Here is a 25,000-nt window from a genome sequence, read left to right as displayed (position 1 = left end):
TTTGCATGGCATCATGACAACTGCTTGAGAAAGCAGAAAAACCAAAAGCAAAACATATACAACAGCAACATTTTTAAACTCACCTTTTCGTTATAATCTGAAGGATTTAAAAAATATTCGCTCAAGTGAATGAAATAGCCTTCTAGCTGCCCAATTAACAGAATCAGGATCACCCCATTGGAAAACTGGGAAATAAATACAGTAATGAACAGACTTTAGTTAGGACAGAGGACTAATTCATCTATTTCCAATTAATATTTAACTGTTGTTTAGATGCAACAATGTTCCTCTCCTAGAAAAATAGGCACTTTTTGAGTCTTTTTCTAATACTGATTGAAGTACAATATTGTTAACAATGTTCCGGTTGCCTCACTACCAAGAGGATTTCAAGGCCCTGAGCAGGGTGCAGAAATAGTTTACCAGGCTGTTGCTAGATTGGGAGAGTATAAGCAATGAGGAGAGATTGGACAAACTTGGTTTGTTTTCACTTGAATGTCGAAGGATGAGGACGACATGATAGAAGTTTACAAAATTATGGTCGGTATGGATAGAATGGATACTCAGAGTCTTTTCCACAGGATAGAAATGTCAATTACTAGTAGACATGGGTTTGAGGTAAAAGGGGGAATTTTAAAGGAGCTGTAAGAGGTAATTTGCTTTTTTTACACAGAGTAGAGTGTGCCTGGAAGGCACAGCCACAGGTGGTGGTGGAAGTAATGTTTAAGAGGCATCTTGACAGATATATGAACAGACAGGGTATAGAGGGATATGAACCACGTAGAGGCAAAGGGTTTTTTCGTTTAGAAAGGCATTATATGTCAGTGCGGTCTTAGTAGATTGAACGGCCTTTTCCTGTGCTGTACTGTTCTTTGTATATAGATATTTCCTAATCAACTTGTTCAGAGATGTTGTTACACATCTGGAGCAGGTGGGACCTGAACCTCAGGTCTCCTGGTCCAGAGGTAGGGACATTGCCACGGCACTAGAAGAGCCCTCTTACTAACAATGTATCAGAGAATGGAATAATAAAATAAATTAAATTCAGGGTGTTCACTTGTTGAAATCAATCACTCCACACCAGATGATCTTAACAATTTGTTACAATTCTATACCTTTTGTTTTAAATCTTATGAGCATTGTTGTGTGGACAGGTTAGAAGCACAGTGGAGGATGATATTAATAGTTACAGATCCTAAAGGTGATCACGGTGTAATGTCCACGTTTCCTTCCAGGTTCACCAATTCTGTCTTCATTGTTGTGCTTTCACTTTCTAAATGTTCTCCCCAGCCCTGATGGTACTAATTCAAAATGGATTCTGTGTCTACAGGTGCTCACAACCCATGAGCTTTCAACCACCTGGTGGTTCAACCAATCACTAGGCCGCTTGCTGTTGTGTGCGAATTGAGCCATTAAGCTAGAAGAATGTAGAGTCAAGCCTGTACCTGGCTTCACCCAACAACCTATGTGCTGTTCCCAACCTCAACTCTCAACACCAAGATTCATTGGAGCATTCCTACACAATACAAGTTAAAGTAGTTCTCTCAGCATTTCATCAGAGTTTATGGCTTAATTCCTCATTAAATAGAGCTTTATTCCCTTGGAATCAGTGTTCCTGTGGGTTACTTCACACAAATAGAAGACAACATATGACGATGATGTTCACAAGTGAGACTTTCAATACATTTCAGCAATAATTCTCAAGATTGAATTTCAAGATTCAATTCTCAAGACTACATCTCCTGTATTTGATGAATTTTTATCATAAGCTTGCTCACTTGCTCACCTGAGTAAGGAAATATTAAGTTCTAGTTTCACCCGAGGTTAGTGCACAAAAGCCAGCATAACACAGAGGGAGAGCTATACTGTTCAAAATGACATCTTTCGAATGAGACATTAATTGACGCTCCATCTGTATTCTCAAGGGGTCATAAAATATCTCACGGCACTAGCTGAAGGAAGATCTCCTTCCTCTCCTGGCCAACATTTATCCTTCAAACAAAGTCACTAAAAATTATTTTGTCATCATCACAAAACTGCTTGAGGTAGATTGCAGTGTGTAAATTGGCTATTGCATTTGCTACACTACTATAGTAACTATACCTCAGAAAGTTCTTCATTAGCTGTAAATACTTTGCGAAGTGCAGAGGTCATGTGCAGTGCCATATAAATGCAGTTCTTTTTAAACTGGAAAGTAAGAAAGAAATTGAGAGATTTCATTTTTTATAGTTCAAATAATTCAGCTGGAATTTATTTCAGACACCATTTTGTCCCAGTGTTGCTGGAGACCAGAGTCCAATCAGAATAGTGCTGCTGACAATTAACCCTTTGGCAATTTCTGCAGATCTCTTGCCTGGGCACAGCAGTTGGCTGCAGTCATTTATTAGAGTGAATACCTACATGGTGTTTCAGTTTTACTGTTGAGTATTCCATCCAAATAGTAGCTGAATCTGAACAGTGACACACCTGTGCACCGCAAATACACTCTGCATGTGTCAACCACTGGGGTTAATACTGACGCATGCCAGGAGAAGACGCAGGTTCAGGACAGGGGGTTCATGAGGGGCCTGAAATAAATTCCAGCTGAATTGCCTGAACTATAAAAATTGAAATTGCTCAATTTCTTTCTTACTTTCATTTTGTTAATGGTTCAATTTTTAAATGCTTTTTCATGTTTTCCTTTGATATCTGGAACAAAAATACAATTACCCAAAGGAAGGTTTGGGGTGAAAAGTAATTCACTGAAGTGTCACACTTTGTTTGCTTTGAGCTTCAGTTTTTATTTTAACATTTTGTTTATGTTTGAAGCATCTTAGTTTCTTCCCTTTTTGTCAACCCATCTCATCTAAACTTGGCAATGTTAGTGCTGTACATTCTCAGGTCTCATTACAGTGATGCTATGCCAGTTTTGACATATGATCAATGTTCCCGTGACGGAGGCTACCCACATAATTTAATTTTTAGGCTGTGCTCAACCTGTCGAGTGGAGATTACTCCATAAATAGATGTTGTGGGTGAGCTGTAATGGTGAACATCTGAAAAAAGTGAATGCTAATGAGTTTCTTTGAAAATCAATTGGAGCTTCTTTATGGAGCAAACTTGACGAAGCATAGTTACATCTGCAGAAATGAACTTGTTACTTTCCTCACAGAGATTACACTTTGACTGGTAAAACGCCGGTAAGGAATTAGAGTTACTAAACAACCAAAAGAACTGTGGATGCTAGAAATCAGAAGGAAAACGAATCAGAATGAATGCACTTGAGTTGCCCACGATTCTCTGGAACTAAACAGGCAGTGCTATCGACAGCACAGGTCTTCACTGGGCTTGCTGAATATCTGTAAATAACATTTTCACCCAATTGTGAGAAATCACTTTGTACATTGCTGGAAGCCATCTAATAGCAGTCCTCATTAACATTGAATGTATTGTAATCTATAGCTTTCGATTTTCAATACATTTGACTGTAAATAAGTAAAATATCTTTCACAGGATATTTAAAGAAAATATACAGACCTGTGTGGTGAGGTCCTTCACAACCACACCCAAACCACCCAGATGTTTATTAGCGAAATGAAGCATTGCCTAAAAAAAAGAAAATCAGGTTATCTTTGAGTCAACACAACGTCAGAGTGTCATATGCAGAGTCATAGAGTCATTAGAACACTGAAAAAGACTATTTTGTCAATCAAGCCTAGGTTGGTTTTTCACTATCCTGTCAAGTCCCATTCCCGCATTCCAGCCTGTTAGTTCAAAGTTTACTTCCAAGTAGCCAGCCAATTTCCTTTTAAAACAATTGATTTTTTTCCACTTGCACAATCCTTATAAGAGTTACAGCACATTGCCACTCAATATCTAAAGAGGTTTTTTCCCCACTATCCCTCTGCAGTTCTTTCCCAAAACCTTAAATTTGTGTCCCCTCATCCTAAACCATTGGCTAATGGGGCAGCATATGTTAAGTCTACCTTATCTAAACCTGTCATAATGTTGACAAATTAAATTAAAAATACCTCCTTTGTTCCTAGGAGAACAACTCCGGCTTCTCCAACCTAACCTTGAAGCTAAAATCCCCCATTGCTCGAAACATTTTTATGGATCACCTTTGCATCTTCTCAAAGAACTTCACATTTCCAAAGTCCAGTGGCTAGAACTGGACACAATACTTGAGTTAACAAGGTGTAGAGCTGGATGAACATAGCAGGCCAGGCAGCATCAGAGGAGCAGGAAAGCTAATGTTTTGGGTCTAGACCAAGGGTTCATCCAGCTCTACACCTTGTTATTTCAGATTCTCCAGCATCGGCAGTTCCTACTATCTCTGTAACAATACTTGATTTGCAGTTTAACCAAAAGCTTCATGAAGCTTTTGCACAAGTTCTTTGCTTTTGTACTCAACGCATCTGTTTATGAAGCCTAAAATCCCATACACTTTGCTAATTAGTCTCAATATGTTCTGCCATCTTCAAAGATCTATGTTCACAGACACCACCACCCACCCAAGATCCCTTCGCCCATTTTCAACTGGGTCATTCAATCAATATGGGATGTCCTTTCTGCAAAAACCCGACGCTTCTATATTCCATCCAACAATGGTCTACCTGTTCTGCTGGCCAACTATGTCTAATGCATTGAATTGGCATCATCCTCACTGCTTACCATCTCTCCAAGTTTGGTATCACTGGCAATTTTTAAAATGTTACTCTATTTCACAATATTAATTTTTGTGCAGTAAAGAAAGCACTGGTTCACAGAACACCACTATCACCCTCTGTCCTGCAAAATAACCATTTACCACAACATGCTGTTTTCTTTCCCTATATCATTTTATATTCTTATCTATGTAACACATAAACTTCGGTTATTTATTAGGAATCAGAATGAACTAAAAAAAAACTGTGGATGCTGGAAAGAGCAGAGATATTAGTACCTGAGGAGGTAGTTTTTGCACTTAAACAAAGCACTTGTCACATTGATTGGCAACACTGGATGAGGTGCAGAAATCTTTGATACATCATTGAACTAGTTACTAGGCAATTTTCACAGCTAGGCATATATTTGTGAAAAGAACAAAGTGTGCTGATTGGCAAAAAGATCTTAACAAATTGGGTTAAGTGAGGCTCAAATGAATAAATCCAGACTAATATTTTTTATTCAGAGATGTTCACCATTTACAATACATGGAGATTTTATTCCCAATATTTTTATACTTTTTCCTATTAAGTGGGCTTGCCTTGTTCTTAGGAGAACATCAAACATGGGATTTCCTGCTTATATCTTCTCTCCTCCCCACAGTGGTGAGATAGCAACAAAATTCAGCCAAATGTCTGTTGTTGACCATGGTGCAATTTTCCCACCAAGTACATGTCTAAGGAGACAAATCTCTCTTTTTTACTAATCCCATGTTAAAACCAGTCTGTGCACAGAAGGTTCAACTATAAATAGGATGGGCACTGCAGATGTTTGCGTTTTAGTCAAATTGCCTGCACAGGATTTTCTCTCCTTCCTGCTTCTGATATGCATTTGTTTTTGAAGGTGGCTGTACCATTTTCTATTCGAGTAAGCTGGGGCAGTGATCGTGGGCAAGTTTCTCTTGGACTCACAGTCAATATCAAAATTCTTACGTGAAGCCTTAAAAGTGTCTTTGAGGTTCTTCCGTTGACTGTCACGATAATGCACCTCAGACTCAAGCTCTCGATAGAAGATTCACTTTGCTGAGGGAGTGTCTGGCATTCCAGCTACATGACACAGCCAACTCAGTTGTGACTGTCTCAGTAAGGTGTGCATGTGAGCTCAGGTGAGCACTTTTTGTCCTGTCATCTGATCTTCAGAAACTTCTGAAGGCAGCTCAATGGAAGTGGTGGTCATTCTTGGTGTGATGCTGGTAAACAGTCCAAGTGTCACACTGACAAGCAGACTGGGAGGGCAATTGCTTTAGAGTCTTTCTGTTTTGTCGACAAACTTGCATCACTTTTTGCAATTTTTGCATTTATCTTATACCATCAATATATAACAGCTTAAGAGAATGAACTTATTCATTGCTGACCGGCTCTGGTCAGAGACCGAAAGCCTGAGCTCGAGATAATACTTTCCTGGAGCAGGCTAGTATCAGTTCTCTTCATACTGCTTCTCAGGCCCAAGTTGTCAAGTACATCAGATAACAGGTTATTGTTACATTGCACGTTGTGTTCTGAGGTACTTCAGAACATTCAAACCTTGGGAATGACAAGGGAACAGATCTTGATCTTTAGTTTGTTAACGATAAAGTGGCTAACACACAGAACAGTGTTGCACCCAAAACATTATTGCTAACAAAGAGGCGGAGGACTGTGTCAGAGATTCAGATCTCATGCGCAGCACCCATCTGCAGCAAGAAGAGACCATTGATGTTACAACTGCCAGCTCCCATTGTTCCCAATGACCCCTGTACTGACCAGATGACCTATTGACAGAGAGGCATCCACCAACTTTGTGGCATTCTTCTTTTCCGCAGTCACTCCAAAAGGAATGTGTCACCCACACTGATTTCTTTCAGCTCACCCCCCACACTGCGGTGGATGAGTCTCACTAAGGGTGATGATCTGGATACTGTATCGAGCCAACTTTCTAATGCCAAGAGCAGTTCTTCCCTCAGACCTGTCAGTTGTGATGTTAACCATGAGGATGCGCACATTCCACATGTCAGTGGTGACCATGGTGTCATCCTTACTCTCCTTTTCAAGATTGGCTCATGACTGTATTTGACTCCAGCTACAGCCTGCTAGTCAGAAAGGTAAATCAAATAACATCCAGGCCATCTTTTCTACTCCTTTCTTATACTAGAAAGGTGAGCAGTGGGATTCTGAAACGACTGCTTAATTGCTCAGGAAGCTACTGGGTTCCACTTCTATTTCCTCTCACTGATAAACAGCCCTTTAACCTTAGTGGCTATTGGGCAGCTTCAAAGCTCCAGTTCACATGACTCCACAGGAATTGTGACATCAGATGATAGAGGACAGATGATAGACAAATGATGAACATGAGCTGTGCCTGTTTTGGATTATAGAGAGAGACAGTTACATATATTCAGCCTCATTCTCTTGTTCTGACCTATCTCAGTCAGTAGATGAACCCAAAAGACTCAAGATAGATCTGAATGCAGTGTGTGACCTGGGCGGTTTTTTATTTGCTCACTCATTGGACATGGGCATTGCTGGCTGGGCCAGAGAACTTTAGTTGGCCTAGAGAAAGTGGTAGCAAGTGGCCTTCTTGAAGTACTGCAGTCCATTTAGTTTAGGTACATCCACAACACTATTAGGGAGGGAATTCCAGGACTTTGACCCAGTAAAGGAACAATGATTTATTTCCAAGTCAGGATGGGGAGTGGCTTGGAGGGGAACTTGCAGCTGGTGGTGTTCCCATGTATTTGCTGCCCTTGTCCTTCTAGATGGAAGTGGTCATGGATTTCAAAGGTGCTGTCCAAGGTGCGTTGGTGAATTTCTGCAGTACATCTTGCAGATGGTACAAACTGTTGCTACTGAGCGTCGGTGGTGGACGAAGAGAATGTTTGTGGACGTTGTGTCAATCAAGTGGGCTGCTTTGTCCTGGATAGTGTCAAGTTTCTTGAGTGTTGTTGGAGCTGCACCCATCCAGGCAAGTCGGGAGTATTCCATCACATTCCTGACTTGGGCCTTGTAGATGATAGACAGGCTTTGGGGAATCAGGAGGTGAGTTACTCATTGCAAGATTCCTAGTCTCTGACCTGCGCCTGCTGCTACAGTATTTATGTGGCCAGCCCAGTTCAGTTTCTGGTCAACCATACCCCTCAGGGTGTCGATAGTGGTGATTCAGTGATGCAATCACGTTCTTTCTTGTTGTAGATGGTCGCTACTTGGCAGTTGTATGGTGTGAATGTTACTTGCTACTTGTCAGCCCAAGGCAAAACTATCCAGGCCTTGCTGTATTTGGAAATGAAGTGCTTCAGTATCTGAAAAGCTGTGAATGCTGCTGAGCATCATGCAATCATCAGCAAACACCTTCACTTCTGACTTTATGATGGAGGAGTTGTTATTGACGAAACAGCTGAAGATGGTTGGACCAATAACACTAGCCTGAGGAACTCCTACAGAGATGTCCTGGAGCTGAGATGACTGACCTTCTACTATTACTTTTTGTATATTTTGTGTTTTGTTGAGCTCAGGGTGTTATACAACATGGAACAACCTTCACGACTGATTGGACAGCCTAGTCTACTAGAAAGACAAATCCCTAATCCACTAAGTGTAGGAGACCAATAAACTATCCCAATCTGGTCTGGACCGCTCATCAAAACAATTTAATAGGATATAGCTGTTGTTTCAAGTTAACTACTTGGAGCCTCACACATCAACTCAGTGAAAGCAAGGACATTATGGGACAAGCTACTTCAAAGAGTAGACTGAGCCCACCTGTGAGAAATGTTACCCTCTCTTATACCATGAGGTGTAATCATTCAAGGGCAGGGATGAGGTAGAGGATGATGATTAAATAATCCATCAGTGCTCATTACCGGAAGTTATGTACAACGAAGAACTTGGATGAGTTACTGAAAGGGTGCTGGGTACCTATAGAACTATACCTCAACAACAATGTGCATTTACATTGTGCCACTGAGTTTAGTAAAAAGTCTTAAGGAAGAGGAGGGGCATTTGAAAAAAATAAAAGTAATGGAGAACAACACGAGAAGAAATACAACTCGACTGGAAATATAATACCTGCTGTACTATTTTCACTTTGTCAGGCCCAAGTTTAAAGAGGTCATTAATGCCATCAGCTTCTAAAAACACATTAAAAATCAGAATAATATTAATGTATAGCATGCAGTTGTTATCATGAGAAAAAAATTCTTGAGATTTTAATTTGAAAATACCGAGATTCAATTTCCCATACAGCTCATTTAGACATGTTATAGACCAAATAGCAAGCCACCAATCTTATTACTTTAAACCAAGAACTCCTAACCTTGAAAGAAGTCATTTAAGTCTATTTGAAATACAAATACCAAAAAATGACATTGGGGAGGGAAGGCAAACACAGGGGACAGGCACACAACTAGCTAAAACTAAAATAATTCCAAAACTACCCAATATTTCACTTAAATGTGTTATAGAGTGCACTAACTAAGGGAAGACGGATTTGATGCTAATGATGGCTACAGGCACGTTCAGGTGATCATGACAAAAAAAAACAGAACTTTTTTTAAAAAAGAAATATAAAGAGGGATTTAGTCAGATCAAAGTAATCTAATTTTTGCTAATTATAAATACTGTTAAAGTACTGAAGCTGTAAAATACATTTCTGGCTTAACAACTACAAAATGTTGACTGGTAAAACATATATTTGAGGTAGCAAGTCACTAGACTATTATGGAATGTTATGATTTTTTAAGTCTAACAATATCAAATAGTTTATATGAAAACTGAATTTTGCCGCATGCATTTTGAAGAGTGAACATTCAATGTAGTGAATCTTCTTTGTTCTAAGTATAACATAAAGAACTTGCCTAGATTTACCTCCTTTCCAGTGTGCACATTATAATTCTGATATCATTCAATGTGAACTTTTCATACATACATAACCACTATCACCATGCTTATTCAATCTGGGATCCACTGACAGCCAGAAAAATTGTGTTTTGTTGTAGTCAAAATTCAGCCTTGTTTATTTTTTAAAAAAAACCAGCAATCTGGAAACATTAGGGAATTTGCTGATGGAAATGGTTAACACTGATTTAAAGGTCTCTGGTTTATAATGCAAAATAACAGCCAGGTTGGAAACAGGCATGTTCTAGAATTTTTTACATAACTGTCAATTCTTTCTGATTTAAAGATTCAGTCCATAGATTTCATTCAAAAGCAAGGATCACTGAGAAAGAGAATCAAAGGGACAGATCTTCAATGACACAGACACCAAAGCAGAGAAACTTATTACAGACTTTATGGAATCAAATTATGAGCTATCATCTGTTCTTGAGTTCTGTGAAATTTATTCTATAGTTTGAAGGCTTCAATTAGATTTCAATCATGTACCATGTTAATGTGGATAGTTATCTCAGGAAGGATCTTACCTGGATTTTGGTCTTGCTCTGTATCATCACTATTCCAAAGAAAAATGAAGTAACTATTTAAAAATGAACAAAACCAATTCACTTCATTCTGTCTTCCTGTGTAAACAGAAACTCATTTACAATCTAAGGGCAAATCAGTTGACACGGAGGCTTCATGCTCAGAATTATTATGAGGATGCGTGACATAGTAATGCCATGTCTCAAAACCGAAGATTGTGAACAAAAATACAGATGAGTCCAGAACCTTTTAACAAAATGTAACATTTGAAAATGATAATTTTAAAAAACACCATTTTTGTTGTTAGACAGGTTGCAGTAATTTAAAATGCTGTTGCTTAGAGGGATATGGGCCAAATGCTGGCTAATGGGAATGGTTTAATTTAGGATATCTTGTTGGCATGAACTGTTTGGACTAAAGGGTCTGTTTCTGTGCTGTACGTAAAGTAGAATCACAGAATCCCTACAGTGTGGAAGCAGGTCATTCGGCCCATCAAGTCCACACCGACCCTCTGAAGAGCATTACACCCAGACCCACACCCATACTTTATTTCCCTACATTTCCCATGGCTAACTCACCTAGTCTGCACCATCCTGAACACTACGGGCAACTTAGCACGGCCAATCCACCCAGCCTGCACATCTCTGGACTGTTGGAGGAAACTGAAACACCCGAAGGAAACCCATGCAGACACAGGGAGAATGTGCAAACTCTACACAGAGAGTCACCATAGACAGGTGGAATCAAACCCGGGTCCCTGGTGCTGTGAGGCAGCAGTGTTAACCACCGAGACACCATGCTGTCCCATCTCGAAACTTCAGTTCAGGGGAAACAAGTTTCAAATCGGAGCAAAGCCTGAGCCACTCAGGCTCAACCCCAAGTTCATAAACAAACGCAAGAATTGGGAGCAGGTGTAGGCAATTCAGCTCTTTAAATCTGCTCTGCCATTCAATAAAATAAATCATAGCTGATCTGTCCATTTTTCACATTCCCATTTACCTTAATAACCTATAATTGTTCATTTAGGCTCAGCCCCAAGTTCAGAACTCAATCATCCACTGGAACACTTTTTTATTTTCCACATCAGGAGCTCCTATTAGCTCTAGGTGCAACATTGTCTAAATTGAATGAAATTAAGCAGTTTTTTTTAAGTTGTGGATAATGTATACAAGCAGATGAACTGTGACTAATCAAATTCCTGTTAGTGTTGAGCATCACTAACACCAATGAACTGAGCAATCCTTCAGCCCACCATTTAATCCAGATTCAAAACCAGGTCCCTCATGAAAAAGTAGCACAATGATCCACTGAGCCATCTAGCTCATTGTAAAACTTGAATCAATTCGCAAACTGTGATGAAGGCTGTCATAAGTCACATCCACCCGAGATGTTTACGAGCCATGACTCATTTGGAAGAAACTATTTAATCCAACAGACACAGGAAAATAAGTCTAAGAACTAATACAAGAATTAAAACAACAGGAGGAATTGCATTTACTCAGTAAATCAGACAGCAGTTGCAAAGAAAGAGCATTAAAGTACTGGGACACCATCCCTGCATCATATCTGAGTCTCAACACATTTCATAACCATATGCAAGTTAATATTTGAAATTTTCAGGGTATACACAAGAGTTTGAATGACACTTAAAGTGAAATAAAATTGAACAGATACTGATATCCTACCTTTCACCTGTCAAATATTCCAACTGTTTTACCGTCTTTACTCCTGCTTTGTCAATCTGGCAAAAAGACAATAATTAACTTTTCATTTAGGATATGCAAATGTATACATAAGAGGTTTCCCTCTACGGAAAAAGTAACATAATTCTGAGTGAATAAGTACTGCTACAGAATTCTTTGAAATATTAATTTTTCAATAATCTTTGTAGGACTCCAATGACTGGAACAAACAAACTGAACTATAGAGCTGAAAACTCTTTTCCAGTCCATCTATTCCACAGCTCAGCCTTGTGGAAATTAATTTTTAAAGTGATTGCTTCACCTGAATCTTCTGCAAACATTAGCATACAGCTCATTCACTACTGGAACACAGATAAAATCTAGCCCATTCTGAAAATCTCCTCCCATTCTTGACTGATTTGCTCAGTCATGTAGTTAGGTTGGAAAATGGAAACATCAGGTTGATGTAGTAAGGTATTCTCTTTTAGGCTGAACAGCATTAATGGATTGGGAAGGGTGAAGCCTCATATTTCACATAATTTCTAAACCCAATCCTGAGCTGACACCAGTTTAAAAAGTGATAAATATTCCCTCAAAGCAACGTGCCTCTTCTTGATGAATACAAATTAAAACACACCTCTAAACAAAAGGTTTCTCTTAGAATGTTCAAAAGAACTTGCTTTAAAATCACCTTTACAACATAAACTCCCTTTTACATGGGGCCATGATAATTCAACGAGCAGAAATTTCTGCTTTGCAGGATAGGATTTTTGAGTCTGTTCACTATTTCTCTATCTCCAAATCAACTCTAGCTTCCTGTTTAAAAATCCAATTTAAATCCTATCACACAAAGCCACGAATGTAACAATTAAACACAATTCAAACAAGTGATACTTAAAATATCATAAATTAAATGCTTTATTTCAAGTTTTTTTTCCCCCAAGCAATGCCCACAGCTGGATTCAGACCACTGAATTCGCTGGTGTATGTAACTGCTCTTTTCTTTACAAAAGAAACATTACTGGTATTTCACTTATTTTATAAACTGTTCTAACAGGACAGTGTTCTTTTGCCAGCGTTGTTTTATACGGAAGTCAAAAACTGTGATCACACTGTAGAGTAGTGTTTTATTTAGTGCACTGCACTATTCTTGAGAATAAGCAGAAGTTGCTGTTTGGCAAGATAAAGCAAACCAGTTTCCTGAAAGCAAAAGTCCCTTAAAAGGATGGCTTTTCGAGTCCAACACCAGCGCCTCCACATTATAGTAGGTCTTTAGCAGCAATTCAATTTGACAGACTGGTAAGATTAAATGGACAAAAGGGAAGTGAGTTTCATTGCCTTTGGTTCAGGCTGTGGTGAGTTAGTCAATTTTATCCGTCAGCAATGTGCCATGGTAATAATAGCTTTGCTTACTTCTGTTTAATTTACACTTCTTCAGAAGCAGAAAAAGTTGACACCAGCCAGAAGTGCTTTTGGTCATTTCCTGCTCAGCAAATTCTGTTGTGCCTGTTTTGCATTGATGTCAACCAAGGCTTTATTACAATGTTTTGAAAGAAATAATTGGCAGTACAAAGTTATAAGGAGTAAATGGCTTCAAATGCTACAGATTTATAGCTTTTTGTAAAGCAAATATTCAACTGACAGATCGTAACTACACTTTACCAAATATTTCACAATTGAGGGCAGTACCTGAAAAACAACATGGGAACACCCAGCAATGTTGGATAGCAATGTTTTTGTGTATAATCAATAGGACCTCTGGTTTGTGGCAATTCAATAAATCAACTTCTGATTTTGATACATGAGATTTGACCAGTGTTTCCATCTGTCTATAATTACAATGATGACCAAGTTGCATTTTGATTTTATGACACAGGTTCAAAGGAAATTCACCTGTGCTGTTGGACAATGCTGCTCATTTTTCCTGTGACAAACAGAAGTCACGAAAGTGGCTGTGGTGAACAGAACAGACGGAGCTCACACGATGAGTTCTGATAAGGGCCCCTTCAGCCAATTCTACTGCTTTCCTACTACAGCATGTCGCAGTTTATGAAGTATGTCTACAGCCACCCTTTCTGGCAACCTGTGCTAGCTACTAATCACTCACTCAGTCATTTAACAGCTGACCTGAATTTGTCCTTTATTGTAGATTTATTTATTTGTACTTTCTCAGTTTGCTGCCTTGTTGCCTTTGGAAATAGTGTCCCGGACCTTCTTTGCCTATCTCTTTAAATAACTGGATGAATGCTAAATTATCAAACTCTGTTTCCTTCGGTGACTAAATGCTGTGTGGAATCTGATGGTTGTTAAACTGCTGGGAAATTTTACTTTTTAAATGAGGTTAAGGAATTCTGTCTTATTTCTTAATTTTGGAAGACAAGGAGGAAGTTTGCAAACCTCCCATCAGTAGGTGACAGGTTTAGATAGAGTTCAAGGTAAATAAAATTGCATTTGGTTTTGTAGCAGGCATGTGCTTTAGTGATCAGTCATTCTGTATTCCATGGTTCTCATTATTTTAAATGAATCAATACAACATGCATCACATTTTTGATGCATGGAGTAGACCAGGTAAAAATTAATTCTTCACCCTCAGACGTATATGGCTACAGCTCAGGAATCTACAGATAACCCTCAAAATGATTATTTTCAAAATGAAGTCAACCTGGGGAATCAACAGCACACTATACTCTCCTTCCTCATCAGGAGAGGAAAGACACAAAGTATGTGAGGAGTAAAACAGGCAAGATTCTCCCACGTTTCTCCTCTGGCTACTCTCAGTTGACTAAGTCACACTGTTACTATGAAAAGATTATGCTTATGTTAACAAGCCAACTTTTTTTTAATTAAGAGAAAGAAAGTGATTTGACACCTTCATATACTACACAAAAGAACCCAGACACCAGGACTAAGATTGGGTTAGTATTCATCACTCATTGTGTGTAATCATGCTTTGATTTTACTCAAGACCTACAATCAGGCTGAATAGATTCCTTGCTGTACTGACATTGCAAAAGAATTATTGTTAAAACAAACTTGAAATCATGTCAGAATAAGTAATCATCTCCTTCTTTGGTTTCCATAGTTACCTCAAGGGTTAACGTTTCCACGCACACATTTTTCGGAAGGTCAATGTCAGGATTGAAGTGTTTTGCAATGGCGATCAAGAGATGTAATGTGGAGACTAAGTCCTTTTTGTAGATTACTGAAAGCGAAAGGAAACAACAGCTGACAATGGACCAAACAATAGTTTTGACTTGAGATGCACAGAGCAAGTAGACAGGATTTCCACATCAGTATTCTGAGCATTTGAAGAGTTGGGACTACGTGAGGTGCAATAAATATTTACTTTCATTCTTCTAACCCTTAACATGAGCCCCCGATCTTGCCTCACTCATCAGTGGGATTTTGACTGATTGGATATTACTGTCAGCCCCATTTTTATAACTGTTTGTGGAAACAACGTATGGGAATGCCATTAGGTCAAAGGGTCCTATTAAAATATAATTATTGGTCCAACAGATTTGTTAAGCTGTTCGTCCTGTAGACAAGTACTTGCCTTCCACTGCACAACTACACATAGCTGTATGGTTAAGACAAGAAGCTCGATATTTGCAGAGTTCTTCCCCATTACTCCGTGAGCCAGATGTGTTTCAATTTTTCTGTCGAGTCTCCATTGTAGCAGACTCCGAAGAAATTGCCCAGAAAATTAAATTGACCTCTGAGCAAGTCTCCTACAACTGGAACCTTCTGTCAGGTGCCATTAAATCAGAAAGTTCGGAAGGTTCTGACAAAATTAAGTAAAATAGCTCATTAGGTAAAGTTAGACTATTAAATACATAGCACAACCCCCAAGTAGCCATTAAACAGACTCCATACTTACATACTTCCAAATAGTTCACCCCCAGAGCACATACAATCGCCTTCCCCCAAGGCTGTGGTTTGCCTTCCTCTGACAGTATGAAAGAACTGTCAGAATAGAAGCATGGCTCTAAGTTTCTGAGGGAGAGCTGAACGGAATCTTCTCTCAGGAATGTGGTGCTCCCTTCTTTCATTAAATATAGGGGACGAATTGTCATTTCTCAGACAGTCTGATGCGTTGCTGTCGTTCCTTGCACAGGCTGTGAACTGTCATGAAAATTCTCCTTTCCTCAAAATGTAGATTCCAGCCCCAAACCAAACAACTCATTGATTCACATAAATGGAGTAATTACTCTGAACACCAGGTGAAATCAGCTGGCCGTGACAGGTTTCAGGATTTGTTTGCCCCTGTGCCCAAGACAGTCAGTGAGATATTTGGGAAGTGTCACCTTTGTGGCAGTAGCAGCTGTTGATGTTCTTTTGTTGGGTAGTAACATCACATTGCAGCACTGTGTCCCGAATGTGCCTGTTCACCTTATGGTGACACTCACAATGAACACAACATTACATTAATAGATAAGAACCAGTACATAACCTGAAACACTAAATCACATATTTAACTATCCTCCTTGATATGTGAAATTATAACACGCCTCCTTATTTTTCTTTAAATAAAGATATTTTGTAATGCTATGTCTGAGTCTTAAATAGAGATTGCCTCATTGCTGATTAGCACCAAGATAAAATACAGAACGTTGCTCCGGCTTAAGACTTAACAAGCATTAACAAAATTTAATTAAACTAAGCTAGACACTGTGAGTGAAGAGCTTCTCATTGTAGTTCAAACTCTATTTGAAGGTACACTGAAAAAGGAAATAATAAATAATTGTCAGTTGCTCTCCATAGTGGTCATACACGGATTATCATTTACATGTAATTCTTAATCACCCAAATACAATTGTCATTTCCAGTAGAGAATGGCAACATCTTGCTGTCTGACCATCTGTACTTAAATAGTGCAACTGAGAAAACTGAATGGAACACCTACACACAGCACAAAGTCATGAAGTGCTTCTTAGCATCAATGCTTTTGAAGGGACCTCATTTACATGCCCAATTGTGTCATCAATCGCCAAGCTCACATACAAAGTAACTAGCCATGACTAATCTTAAACTCCAGTGACCTGTTTTAACACCCCATATGTTGTTTCCAATAATAGGGAAATTCAAGTGAAAACGGTCATTCAGAGGAGAGATAAAAACAGAAAAAGTTGTTGAAATACGTATGTGGGACACAATCACAAGATCCTGAAATCTGCAGTTGCAAAAATCTATTAGAATCTTATAAACAACAAGACTCACCCTCCAACCCACACCCTACATCACATACATTTACTGACAGTGAAGTTAGGTGTCCTTCTGACCTTTGATTAATGGTCACAAAATACATTTTCACTCTCATTTTATCCTCTAATCCTTCTGCTGACTTACTGCATGCTCTTTCAGTCACCTCCTCCATTAACTACCTTGCAACCTCTTATGTCTCCAGCCCTCACGCTCACTTCTGCCAGGTCTTTATTCCTCAACACAATTCCTTACCAGTCCTCCACCCAGCAGCTTTGAGACCACTAGCCCTCAAAAATCCGACTCAATCCTTTAGAGCTTCAGAATGTTTTTTCAGCACTGAGCCAAAAACCAGTTACTGTGTTGAGGTACATAGTTTACCAACTGACTTTACAATAGTATATTTTAATATGAAACAGAATGTATCTAGACTGTAAAGTTCACCTGTATGCTACTGGATACTTACATTCAGTACTCCAGTTCGGATTGTCATCATCTGTAATTTGTAGAAGTTGGTTTATGGTATCCAATATAACACGCAGTTTCTGTTTCTGTGCATTGGCAGACAATGCAATTTCCTCCACATCCAGCTTGATATTTCCTAAATGTGCTTAAGGAGAGATACAGGGAAAATAAAAACTTCTGATTGAAATTGAACTCTCAACAGTGCAGATACATATAGGCAAGGAGAAGAGGCCTGAATTATATTAGCATCTGTTTCAGACCAGGACATGAGTTAACACAGTGGTTTTCAGCGCTTGTGTCTGTGTGTGTAGGCGTGAGTCTGTGTGTTTGAGAGACACACTTATGCATACAATGACTGAAATAATATTATCAAAATACTAATGTACTGTTCATGATAAGTTAGAAAATGTTATTTTATAAAGGCAGGTATATTGAATTATTGACCCTAAGGTACAGATTTCTGCAGACGCGCTATTGCTGTGTCTTTCTATGGCTATAAGAAACACTTGCCTTGCAGTCTTGCATGCTTGTTTTCAGGCTGACTTCCTAATTTCTAATGTTTACAGCTACAAACCTGGCCATTAGGTGAGCATGCGCTCAGGTGAATCACGACTGAATTGCTATTGCCAAATAAATTTGAAGGTTGGGAAGTGCTCATCAATTTTAAGTACATTTTAAGATAGACAATATGGAGCTGGAGTCTTTTCTTAACACGCTCCTGTTCAACCTGTCCTCAGTTATCCTTCACTTATTCACACTTAAAGAGAAATCTTAGAGTCCAGCACCTTTAACTTTGACCCTTTGGCATCCTTGCATTAAAACAATATTATGATCAAGATCCCTCAATTGTTACCTTACTTTCATCTCAATTGTTGCCCTGTTTAAAAACGCGGATTCACGAAGTAATCCAAAATATTTTCTAAAGGCAGTTTTCAATTTGACCACATGCATTTTCTCTACACCAGACAATGTTTGTGGCAGAGAAACAAAATACCATACAGAGGAACAGAACTGAAGCACACTGGGTCTCAACATGCTTACCTAGCAGATGGTGCAGCACTAATCCATCATATAGGTCTTCCTCCAGTGATTGGACAACAATATGATCCTGCTTCAGCGTAGCATTGATCCAGTCAATGAGAAACTGAGAAGAGGCATAAGAGCTGGTTCAGCAGTTCATAAGTAAATAAATTCCAAATTACATTTTAAATTAAAATACACAATATCTAATGGCATAACAAAAAATTAGTAAAAAGCTAACATTTGCATGAAGTTCCCACCTGCAAACAATATTTCCTGTTGTCAAATTTTCCATTATACATTTAACATATATAATGAAAAAGCTTTCTCTATGTTAACTAGCTGCTTTAAAAGGTGTAATTCCAAAGCAAACGCTATGCTATCTGTCCATACAAAATACTCAAAATATTTTCACATTTCTAATTCCTCATACCAGATAGTATCCTAGCTTTCCTGCTGTGCATTCTCCTTGTAATTTGGAGTCAAAATCTGCTGCACAGTAGCAATCAACAAGTAAATCTCAACCAGATGGTTGAAGAATAATAAATATGTTTAAACACAAAAAGACTTCAAACTGGGGAGTCATCGAATAATTGACCATACAACTAGAGGGAAGCTATTTAGCCAGTCTTTTTGTGTGCCAGCTCTTTGCAAGAGCAACTTTCCTGATGCCACTCCCCTGGTTTTTTTCCTGTAGCCCTTCAATCTTTTCCTCTACAGATTATTATCAAATGCTCTTTTGAAAGCCATGACTTCTGCCTCAATGGGAGTCTCGGGCAGTACATTTCACTCACGGTGTAGGATGCTTTCCCATTTCAACCATTCTGCCAATGGGAACAGTTTCACTCCATCTACTCTGCCCAAATCCACCAATGTCAGACTGAGGAAAGAGGTGTAGACACATAGGTTGAAAATCAGATTGTAGGAGAGAAGGGGATTACTTGAGGTATGGATAAGGATTGAACTAAAAGAGTGAAGCGACACCCAAAGATAACTGCAAATTAGCTGGACTACAAAAATCTGTAGGGTTAGGAGCAGAGGAATGGAGTAATTTGAAATTGAGCGCATTGATGTATATGCGTGGAAACCAGAATGAAATAGAAACACAGAAAATAGTAGCAGGAGTAAGCCACTCAGCCCATTGATCTCACTCCACCATTCAACATAATCCTAGCTGATCCTGTGTCTCATTGCCATACCCCCACACTCTCTCCATATACTTTGACATCTATAACATGTAGAAATCTGTTTATTCCTTGAACATATTCAGTGACCTGCCTCTATGCGATTGAGAATTACATAGGTTCACCACTCCAAGAGGGAAGAAATTTTTCCTGATCTTAGTCGAAATGGGGTACATCATACCTTGGGACCCTAACTCCCTTATTCTGGATCCTCTGACCAAGAGAAACATCATCCTCGATCCACTCTGTCTATCCCTGTCAGAATTTTACATGTTTCAATGCGATTTCCTCTTATTCTCCTAAAGTCCGGCGAATAAAAGCTCAATTGACCTCTCCTCACTGCGCAAACCTGCTAACCCAGGAATCAGTCTAGTGAACATTTATTGAACTCCCTCTATGGCAAGTATAGACTTTTCTCCACAATGAGACCAAAGCTGCACACAATACGCCAGGGTGTGGCCCCACTAAGGCTTTCTACAGCTACGATAAGATTTCCTTTCTCCTGTAATTGAAGCCTTTTTATGCAATGAAGACCAACATACCATTTATCTTTCTAACTTCTTGCAACACATACATGCTTGCTTCCAGTGACAAGAATACCCAGGTTCCTTTATGCATCAACAGTCCCCAATCTATCACCATTTAAGTAATACTCTGCCATTCTTCTTTTCTGTTTGAAGTGGACAGCTTCATATTTATCCACATTTTAAGGCAAATGCCTTGCATTTGTCCACCCACTCTACTTGTCTAAATCGCTCTGAAGCCTCTTTACATCCTCCTGACTACTCTCACTCCCTGTTGTTAGCAAAGTGGACATTCCCTTATCTAAATCATTAATGTACATTGTAAAGAACTAGGGCCCAAGTACTAATCCCTACGGTACCTCACTTATCATTGTCTTTCACTCCAAAAAAGAGACATTTATTTCTCCTGTCTTTTCTGTCTGCTAACCAATTCTCTATCTATGCTGGTATTTTATCAATTCCATGTGCTTTGATTTTGCACATTAACTTCTTACATGGGGCTTTTTCAAACAATTTAACGTTTTATTTTTAAAGTTACAAATGCCACAAAAAGTTCTTCTAAAAATATATCTAAAGACTACTATCCTGAAGCTGGTCATTACTTCAATGTTCAGACATACAATGGACCACTGAGATTTCAAAAGGGCAAGTGGACAATTAAGTGTCACTAAATTCCAAAGTGCTCGGGATGTAGAAGTAAAATCAATAGAAATGTGACCTTTTCCTCAGACAGATCAAGGTCTCTACCTTCATCTCAATCTATACTGTTAGTGGTCACGATAAAGACAGAAGGCAGGTGAAGTTTTTACCATCATTAATTTGTCGAATTTAGGATTCTTTAGTGAATTTGGCTGTATAAATTTTCTTCTTTCACCTGTAAAAACAAAAAGGGATATCTAAACCAACAGTAGATCAATAATTAACATTTCTTCTCAGCATATTCTATTGAGTAAATATAATCAGGAACTGTTTGCAAATGACAAGTCATTACATGCAAGGGCCAACTTCAGCATTAATTATACGGGTTATTTTAGGCTTTGACTTTAGCAGCACGTATGTACAGTACAATCAGATGTAGGATTAAATCTGCAGTTTACAAACAGCTGTTTCTGGAGCTGACTAGGCTGTAACAACAGGGCAATGGGGAAATTCACTGGGTGAAACCCCCAGGCACATGGGTGCAGACTATCTGGAAGCCCTTTTAAAGATGGGAGCTTTGGAACAATACAGACCATCATCTGCAGAAACTGAAGCAGGAAGGAAAATTAACATTTAAAAGATTAGATACAACATTAAGACATTACACAGAGTCACAGAGTTGCTACTGGACAGAAGACGACCATTCAGCTCATTGGTATTGGACATCGGATGATGTCTAGATTGGTTCTCCCACAAAGATCATTACGTAGTGTCATTGTCCTGCCTTTTCCCCATACCCTTTCATAGTATTGCTATTCAAATAATCATTCAATGCCCTCTTGAATGCCTCAATTGAACCTCACTCCAGGCAGTTTTCCAAATCTGACCATGTTGTGTGAAAACATTTTTCTCACATCACATTTGCAAATCATTTTAAGCCTGTACGCTCTCATTGTCACTCATCTTATAAAGAGGAGCAGTTTTTTTCATTTACTGTTTGCTCTATCCAGACCTCTAATGATTTTGAAAACCTTCATTAGATTTTGTCTTAGCCTTTTCTCTCCAAGGAGAGCAGTCCCTAACCTCTCCAATCTATCCTCATACTGAGGTTTCTCGTCCTGAGAACTATTCTCAAAATCCCTTTAGAATCTCTCTAAAGCATTCACATCCTTGCTGTAGTGTGGCATTCAGAACTGTACACAATACTCCATCTGAAATTTAACTAGTATAAGGTCATCATAGCCTCCTTGTTCTTGTTTTCAGTGCCCCTGTGAATAAAGCTCAGGGTACAATATGCTTTAACAACTGCTCTCTCCACCTGTTCTACCATCTTCAGTGATCTGTGCACACTCAGATCTCACTACTCCTGCACTCCACAGATACTTTACCACCAGTTTTGCATTGTCTGCCCATGTTCCTTCACCAAAATACATTACCTCACATTTCTTTGTATTAAACTTCATCTGTCATCCAGTTGCCCACTCCACCAACTTGTCAATCTCCTTTACAAAGTCTAAACTGACCTCCTTACAGTTTAAAACATTTTCCAGTTTCATATTATGCAAAAGCTTTGAAATTTCCCCTGCACACCAAGATCTCAATAATACATCATGAAAAGAAAGGATTCCAATTCTGATCCCAAGGGATCTCCAGTACAAACCTACCTCTAGCCCAAAAAATATCCATTGGTCACTATTTTGTTCCCAAATACCCAGCCAATCTTTTATCCACTTTGCTACTGTCCCTTTTATTCATGAGCTATACAGCATTTTTCACAAGAGTTTTGTGTGGCACTGTATCAAATACTGTTCCAAAGTTCACGTTCACCACATCAACAGAATTTCCCTCATCGGCCCTTTCATTACCCCTTCAAAAAAACTCCACGTTAGTCAAACACAATTCCCTCTTTCTCCATTCTGTCTCTTCCTAAAACTCTTTTGTTTTAGATGTGGCCACTAACTCTGTCCCAATAATTGTTTCCTGAAGTTTCTTACTGAGGTTAAACTGATTGGTTTGTAATTGCTAGCCATATCCTTACAACCTTTTTTGAACTAGAGCATAGTGTCTTCTATTATGCAGTCCTTTGGCGCCTGCCCTGAGTCGAGGGAGGTCGAAAAGATAATGGTCAGTGCCCTGACAGTTTTCATCCTATCTTACTTCAATGTTGTTGGATGCATTTCAACTGGTCCCATTGCCCTGTCAATTTTAAGTATCAATAGCCTGTCCAACATTTCCTTCTTATCAATTTCAGTGACAGATTCCACCTCTCTCAACATTGCCTGGATAGCATTACTTTCTTATAGAACAGAATCCCTACATTGTGGAAACAGGCCATTCGGCCCAACAAGTCTACACCAATTTTCCAAAAGCATCCCACCCAGACTCACCTCTCTACCCTATCCCTGTAATCCTGTACTTTCCATGGCTAGACCACCTAACCTACACATCACTGGACACTATTGGCAATTTCCCATGGCCAATCCACCTAACCTGCACACATCTTTGGACTGTGAGAGGAAACCACAGCATCATGAGAAAACCCACGCAGACACGGGGAGAATGTGGAAACTCCACACTGACAGTCGCCGAGGGTGGTATTGGCACTGTGAGGCAGCAGTGCTAACTATTGAGCCACCATGCTGCCCTCTTGTTAAAGACAGATACAAAACATACATTTACTAACTCAGAGATAGCAGGAACTGCAGATGCTGGACAATCTGAGATAACAAGGTGTAGAGCTGGATGAACACAGCAGGCCAAGCAGCATCAGAAGGGTCTAGGCCTGAAACGTCAGCCTTCCTGCTCCTCTGATGCTGCTTGGCCTGCTGTGTTCACCCAGCTCTACACTTTATTATCTCATTTACTAACTCAACTGTGCCTCCTATTTCAATGTGTAAATCCCCTTTTTGGTCCTTAAATCACTAAACCTCCTTTCATCACCCTTTTACTATTGATGTGCCAATAGAAAACTTTGGGATTTTCTTTATGTTGGTTGCCAGTCTTCTCTCATAATCCCTCTCTACTTCTTTATTATGCTTTTTAACTCCCGAACAGTGCTGGGACATCAAACTTTTCTACTTGAATTGTTTTTCCTGCCATATGATCAGGAAATAGCACTGGAGTATTTTGAAACCTTCCACTCTCTCAACAGAAAGACATGTTGTGTAGAGATGCCAAGAGAAAATTTAGAAGAAAAATCATTTTTTAAAAAGCAATATCAGCACAAACCTGGAGCAATGTCAATTTCTGGTGATGGTTTAAATTCTTCATACGCAGTGACAAGATTAGGAATAGATGAGTCCATTTCACTTTGCTTCTCCTGTAGATACAAATATGTAATTGTCTCTACAAAACATGTCTCTATAAAAGATTATCTACAAGATTAATGGTTTGAAATGAATAGAGCTCAAATCATCAGACATTACCAAATACCTGCTTTACTCAGATAGCCATCAGTATAACTAATGTGCAACCTAGTTCAACACAGATAACACCATCAGGTATCACAAATCCTACAGCCTATTGTATTCAGCTGACATTTGTGGGACTTTTCACAATTACGTTGCACAAATAATTTGGTAACATTTTTTCGACTGACTTTCACCTTAACCCCTTTCTTTGTTGATGAGTTTATAGTTTGTAAAAACAAAAATGCTGAAAATACTCCATGGGGTGGATCTTACAAAAAGAGTGGATTACCATCCTCACATCCTTCCCAAAAGTCCATGGGCACTTTACTGACCAGAAACCCAGCTACCCTGCAGGGATAATATTCCAGGAATGGCCTTAACAAACTCACAAAGGGACTTGTGCCCCTCAAAGACAGGAAGTCTCAAGTTAAACCAATCTGATCGTCTGGCAGGTCTGAAGTTCCACTAACATCAGAAGAGAGTAGAGGTCACTGTTGGGACTGGAAGCAATCGAGAAGAAGAAAAAAATGGATGGCAGACTTAAGTGACACTTTGAGCAGACACAGCTAGGAGACCAAGGGGAGTTTGGGGGGATGATTGAGACAAGGCCTGTACCATTTTGGGGAGTTGGCAGTAGCTCAATGGGCATAGGGAACCCTAAAAAGATACCACCCCCACCCCCAATACCTGCCCATCGTTAACCTGTGCAGTGTAAGGAGCTGGGTTAATCATCTTCCCCACAGAGCAAGCAATTGTGACACAGGCAGAACAAGGCCCTCACGAGGGAGTTGATTGCCCACT

The 25,000-nt window shown here is 39.2% G+C and overlaps 1 protein-coding gene across 1 annotated transcript; it reads right to left on the bottom strand.

Annotated features, from left to right (window-relative positions):
- Positions 1-11: 11 nt before the first annotated feature.
- On the bottom strand, positions 12-24,110 carry parvg (parvin, gamma). Its single transcript, XM_048607835.1, has 10 exons — positions 24,018-24,110; positions 20,960-21,024; positions 18,464-18,566; positions 17,424-17,567; positions 14,842-14,957; positions 11,759-11,814; positions 10,076-10,128; positions 8,724-8,785; positions 3,514-3,582; positions 12-185 (listed from the first exon to the last, which is right to left on the bottom strand). The coding sequence occupies exons 1-10, from the start codon at positions 24,091-24,093 to the stop codon at positions 12-14; spliced, it is 918 nt and encodes a 305-aa protein (XP_048463792.1). The 5' UTR covers positions 24,094-24,110.
- Positions 24,111-25,000: the final 890 nt, after the last annotated feature.

Source organism: Rhincodon typus, chromosome 18 (assembly GCF_021869965.1).
Source record: "Rhincodon typus isolate 14 chromosome 18, sRhiTyp1.1, whole genome shotgun sequence".
Lineage (NCBI taxonomy): Eukaryota > Metazoa > Chordata > Chondrichthyes > Orectolobiformes > Rhincodontidae > Rhincodon > Rhincodon typus.
This window is presented reverse-complemented; position numbering and strand designations above follow the sequence as displayed.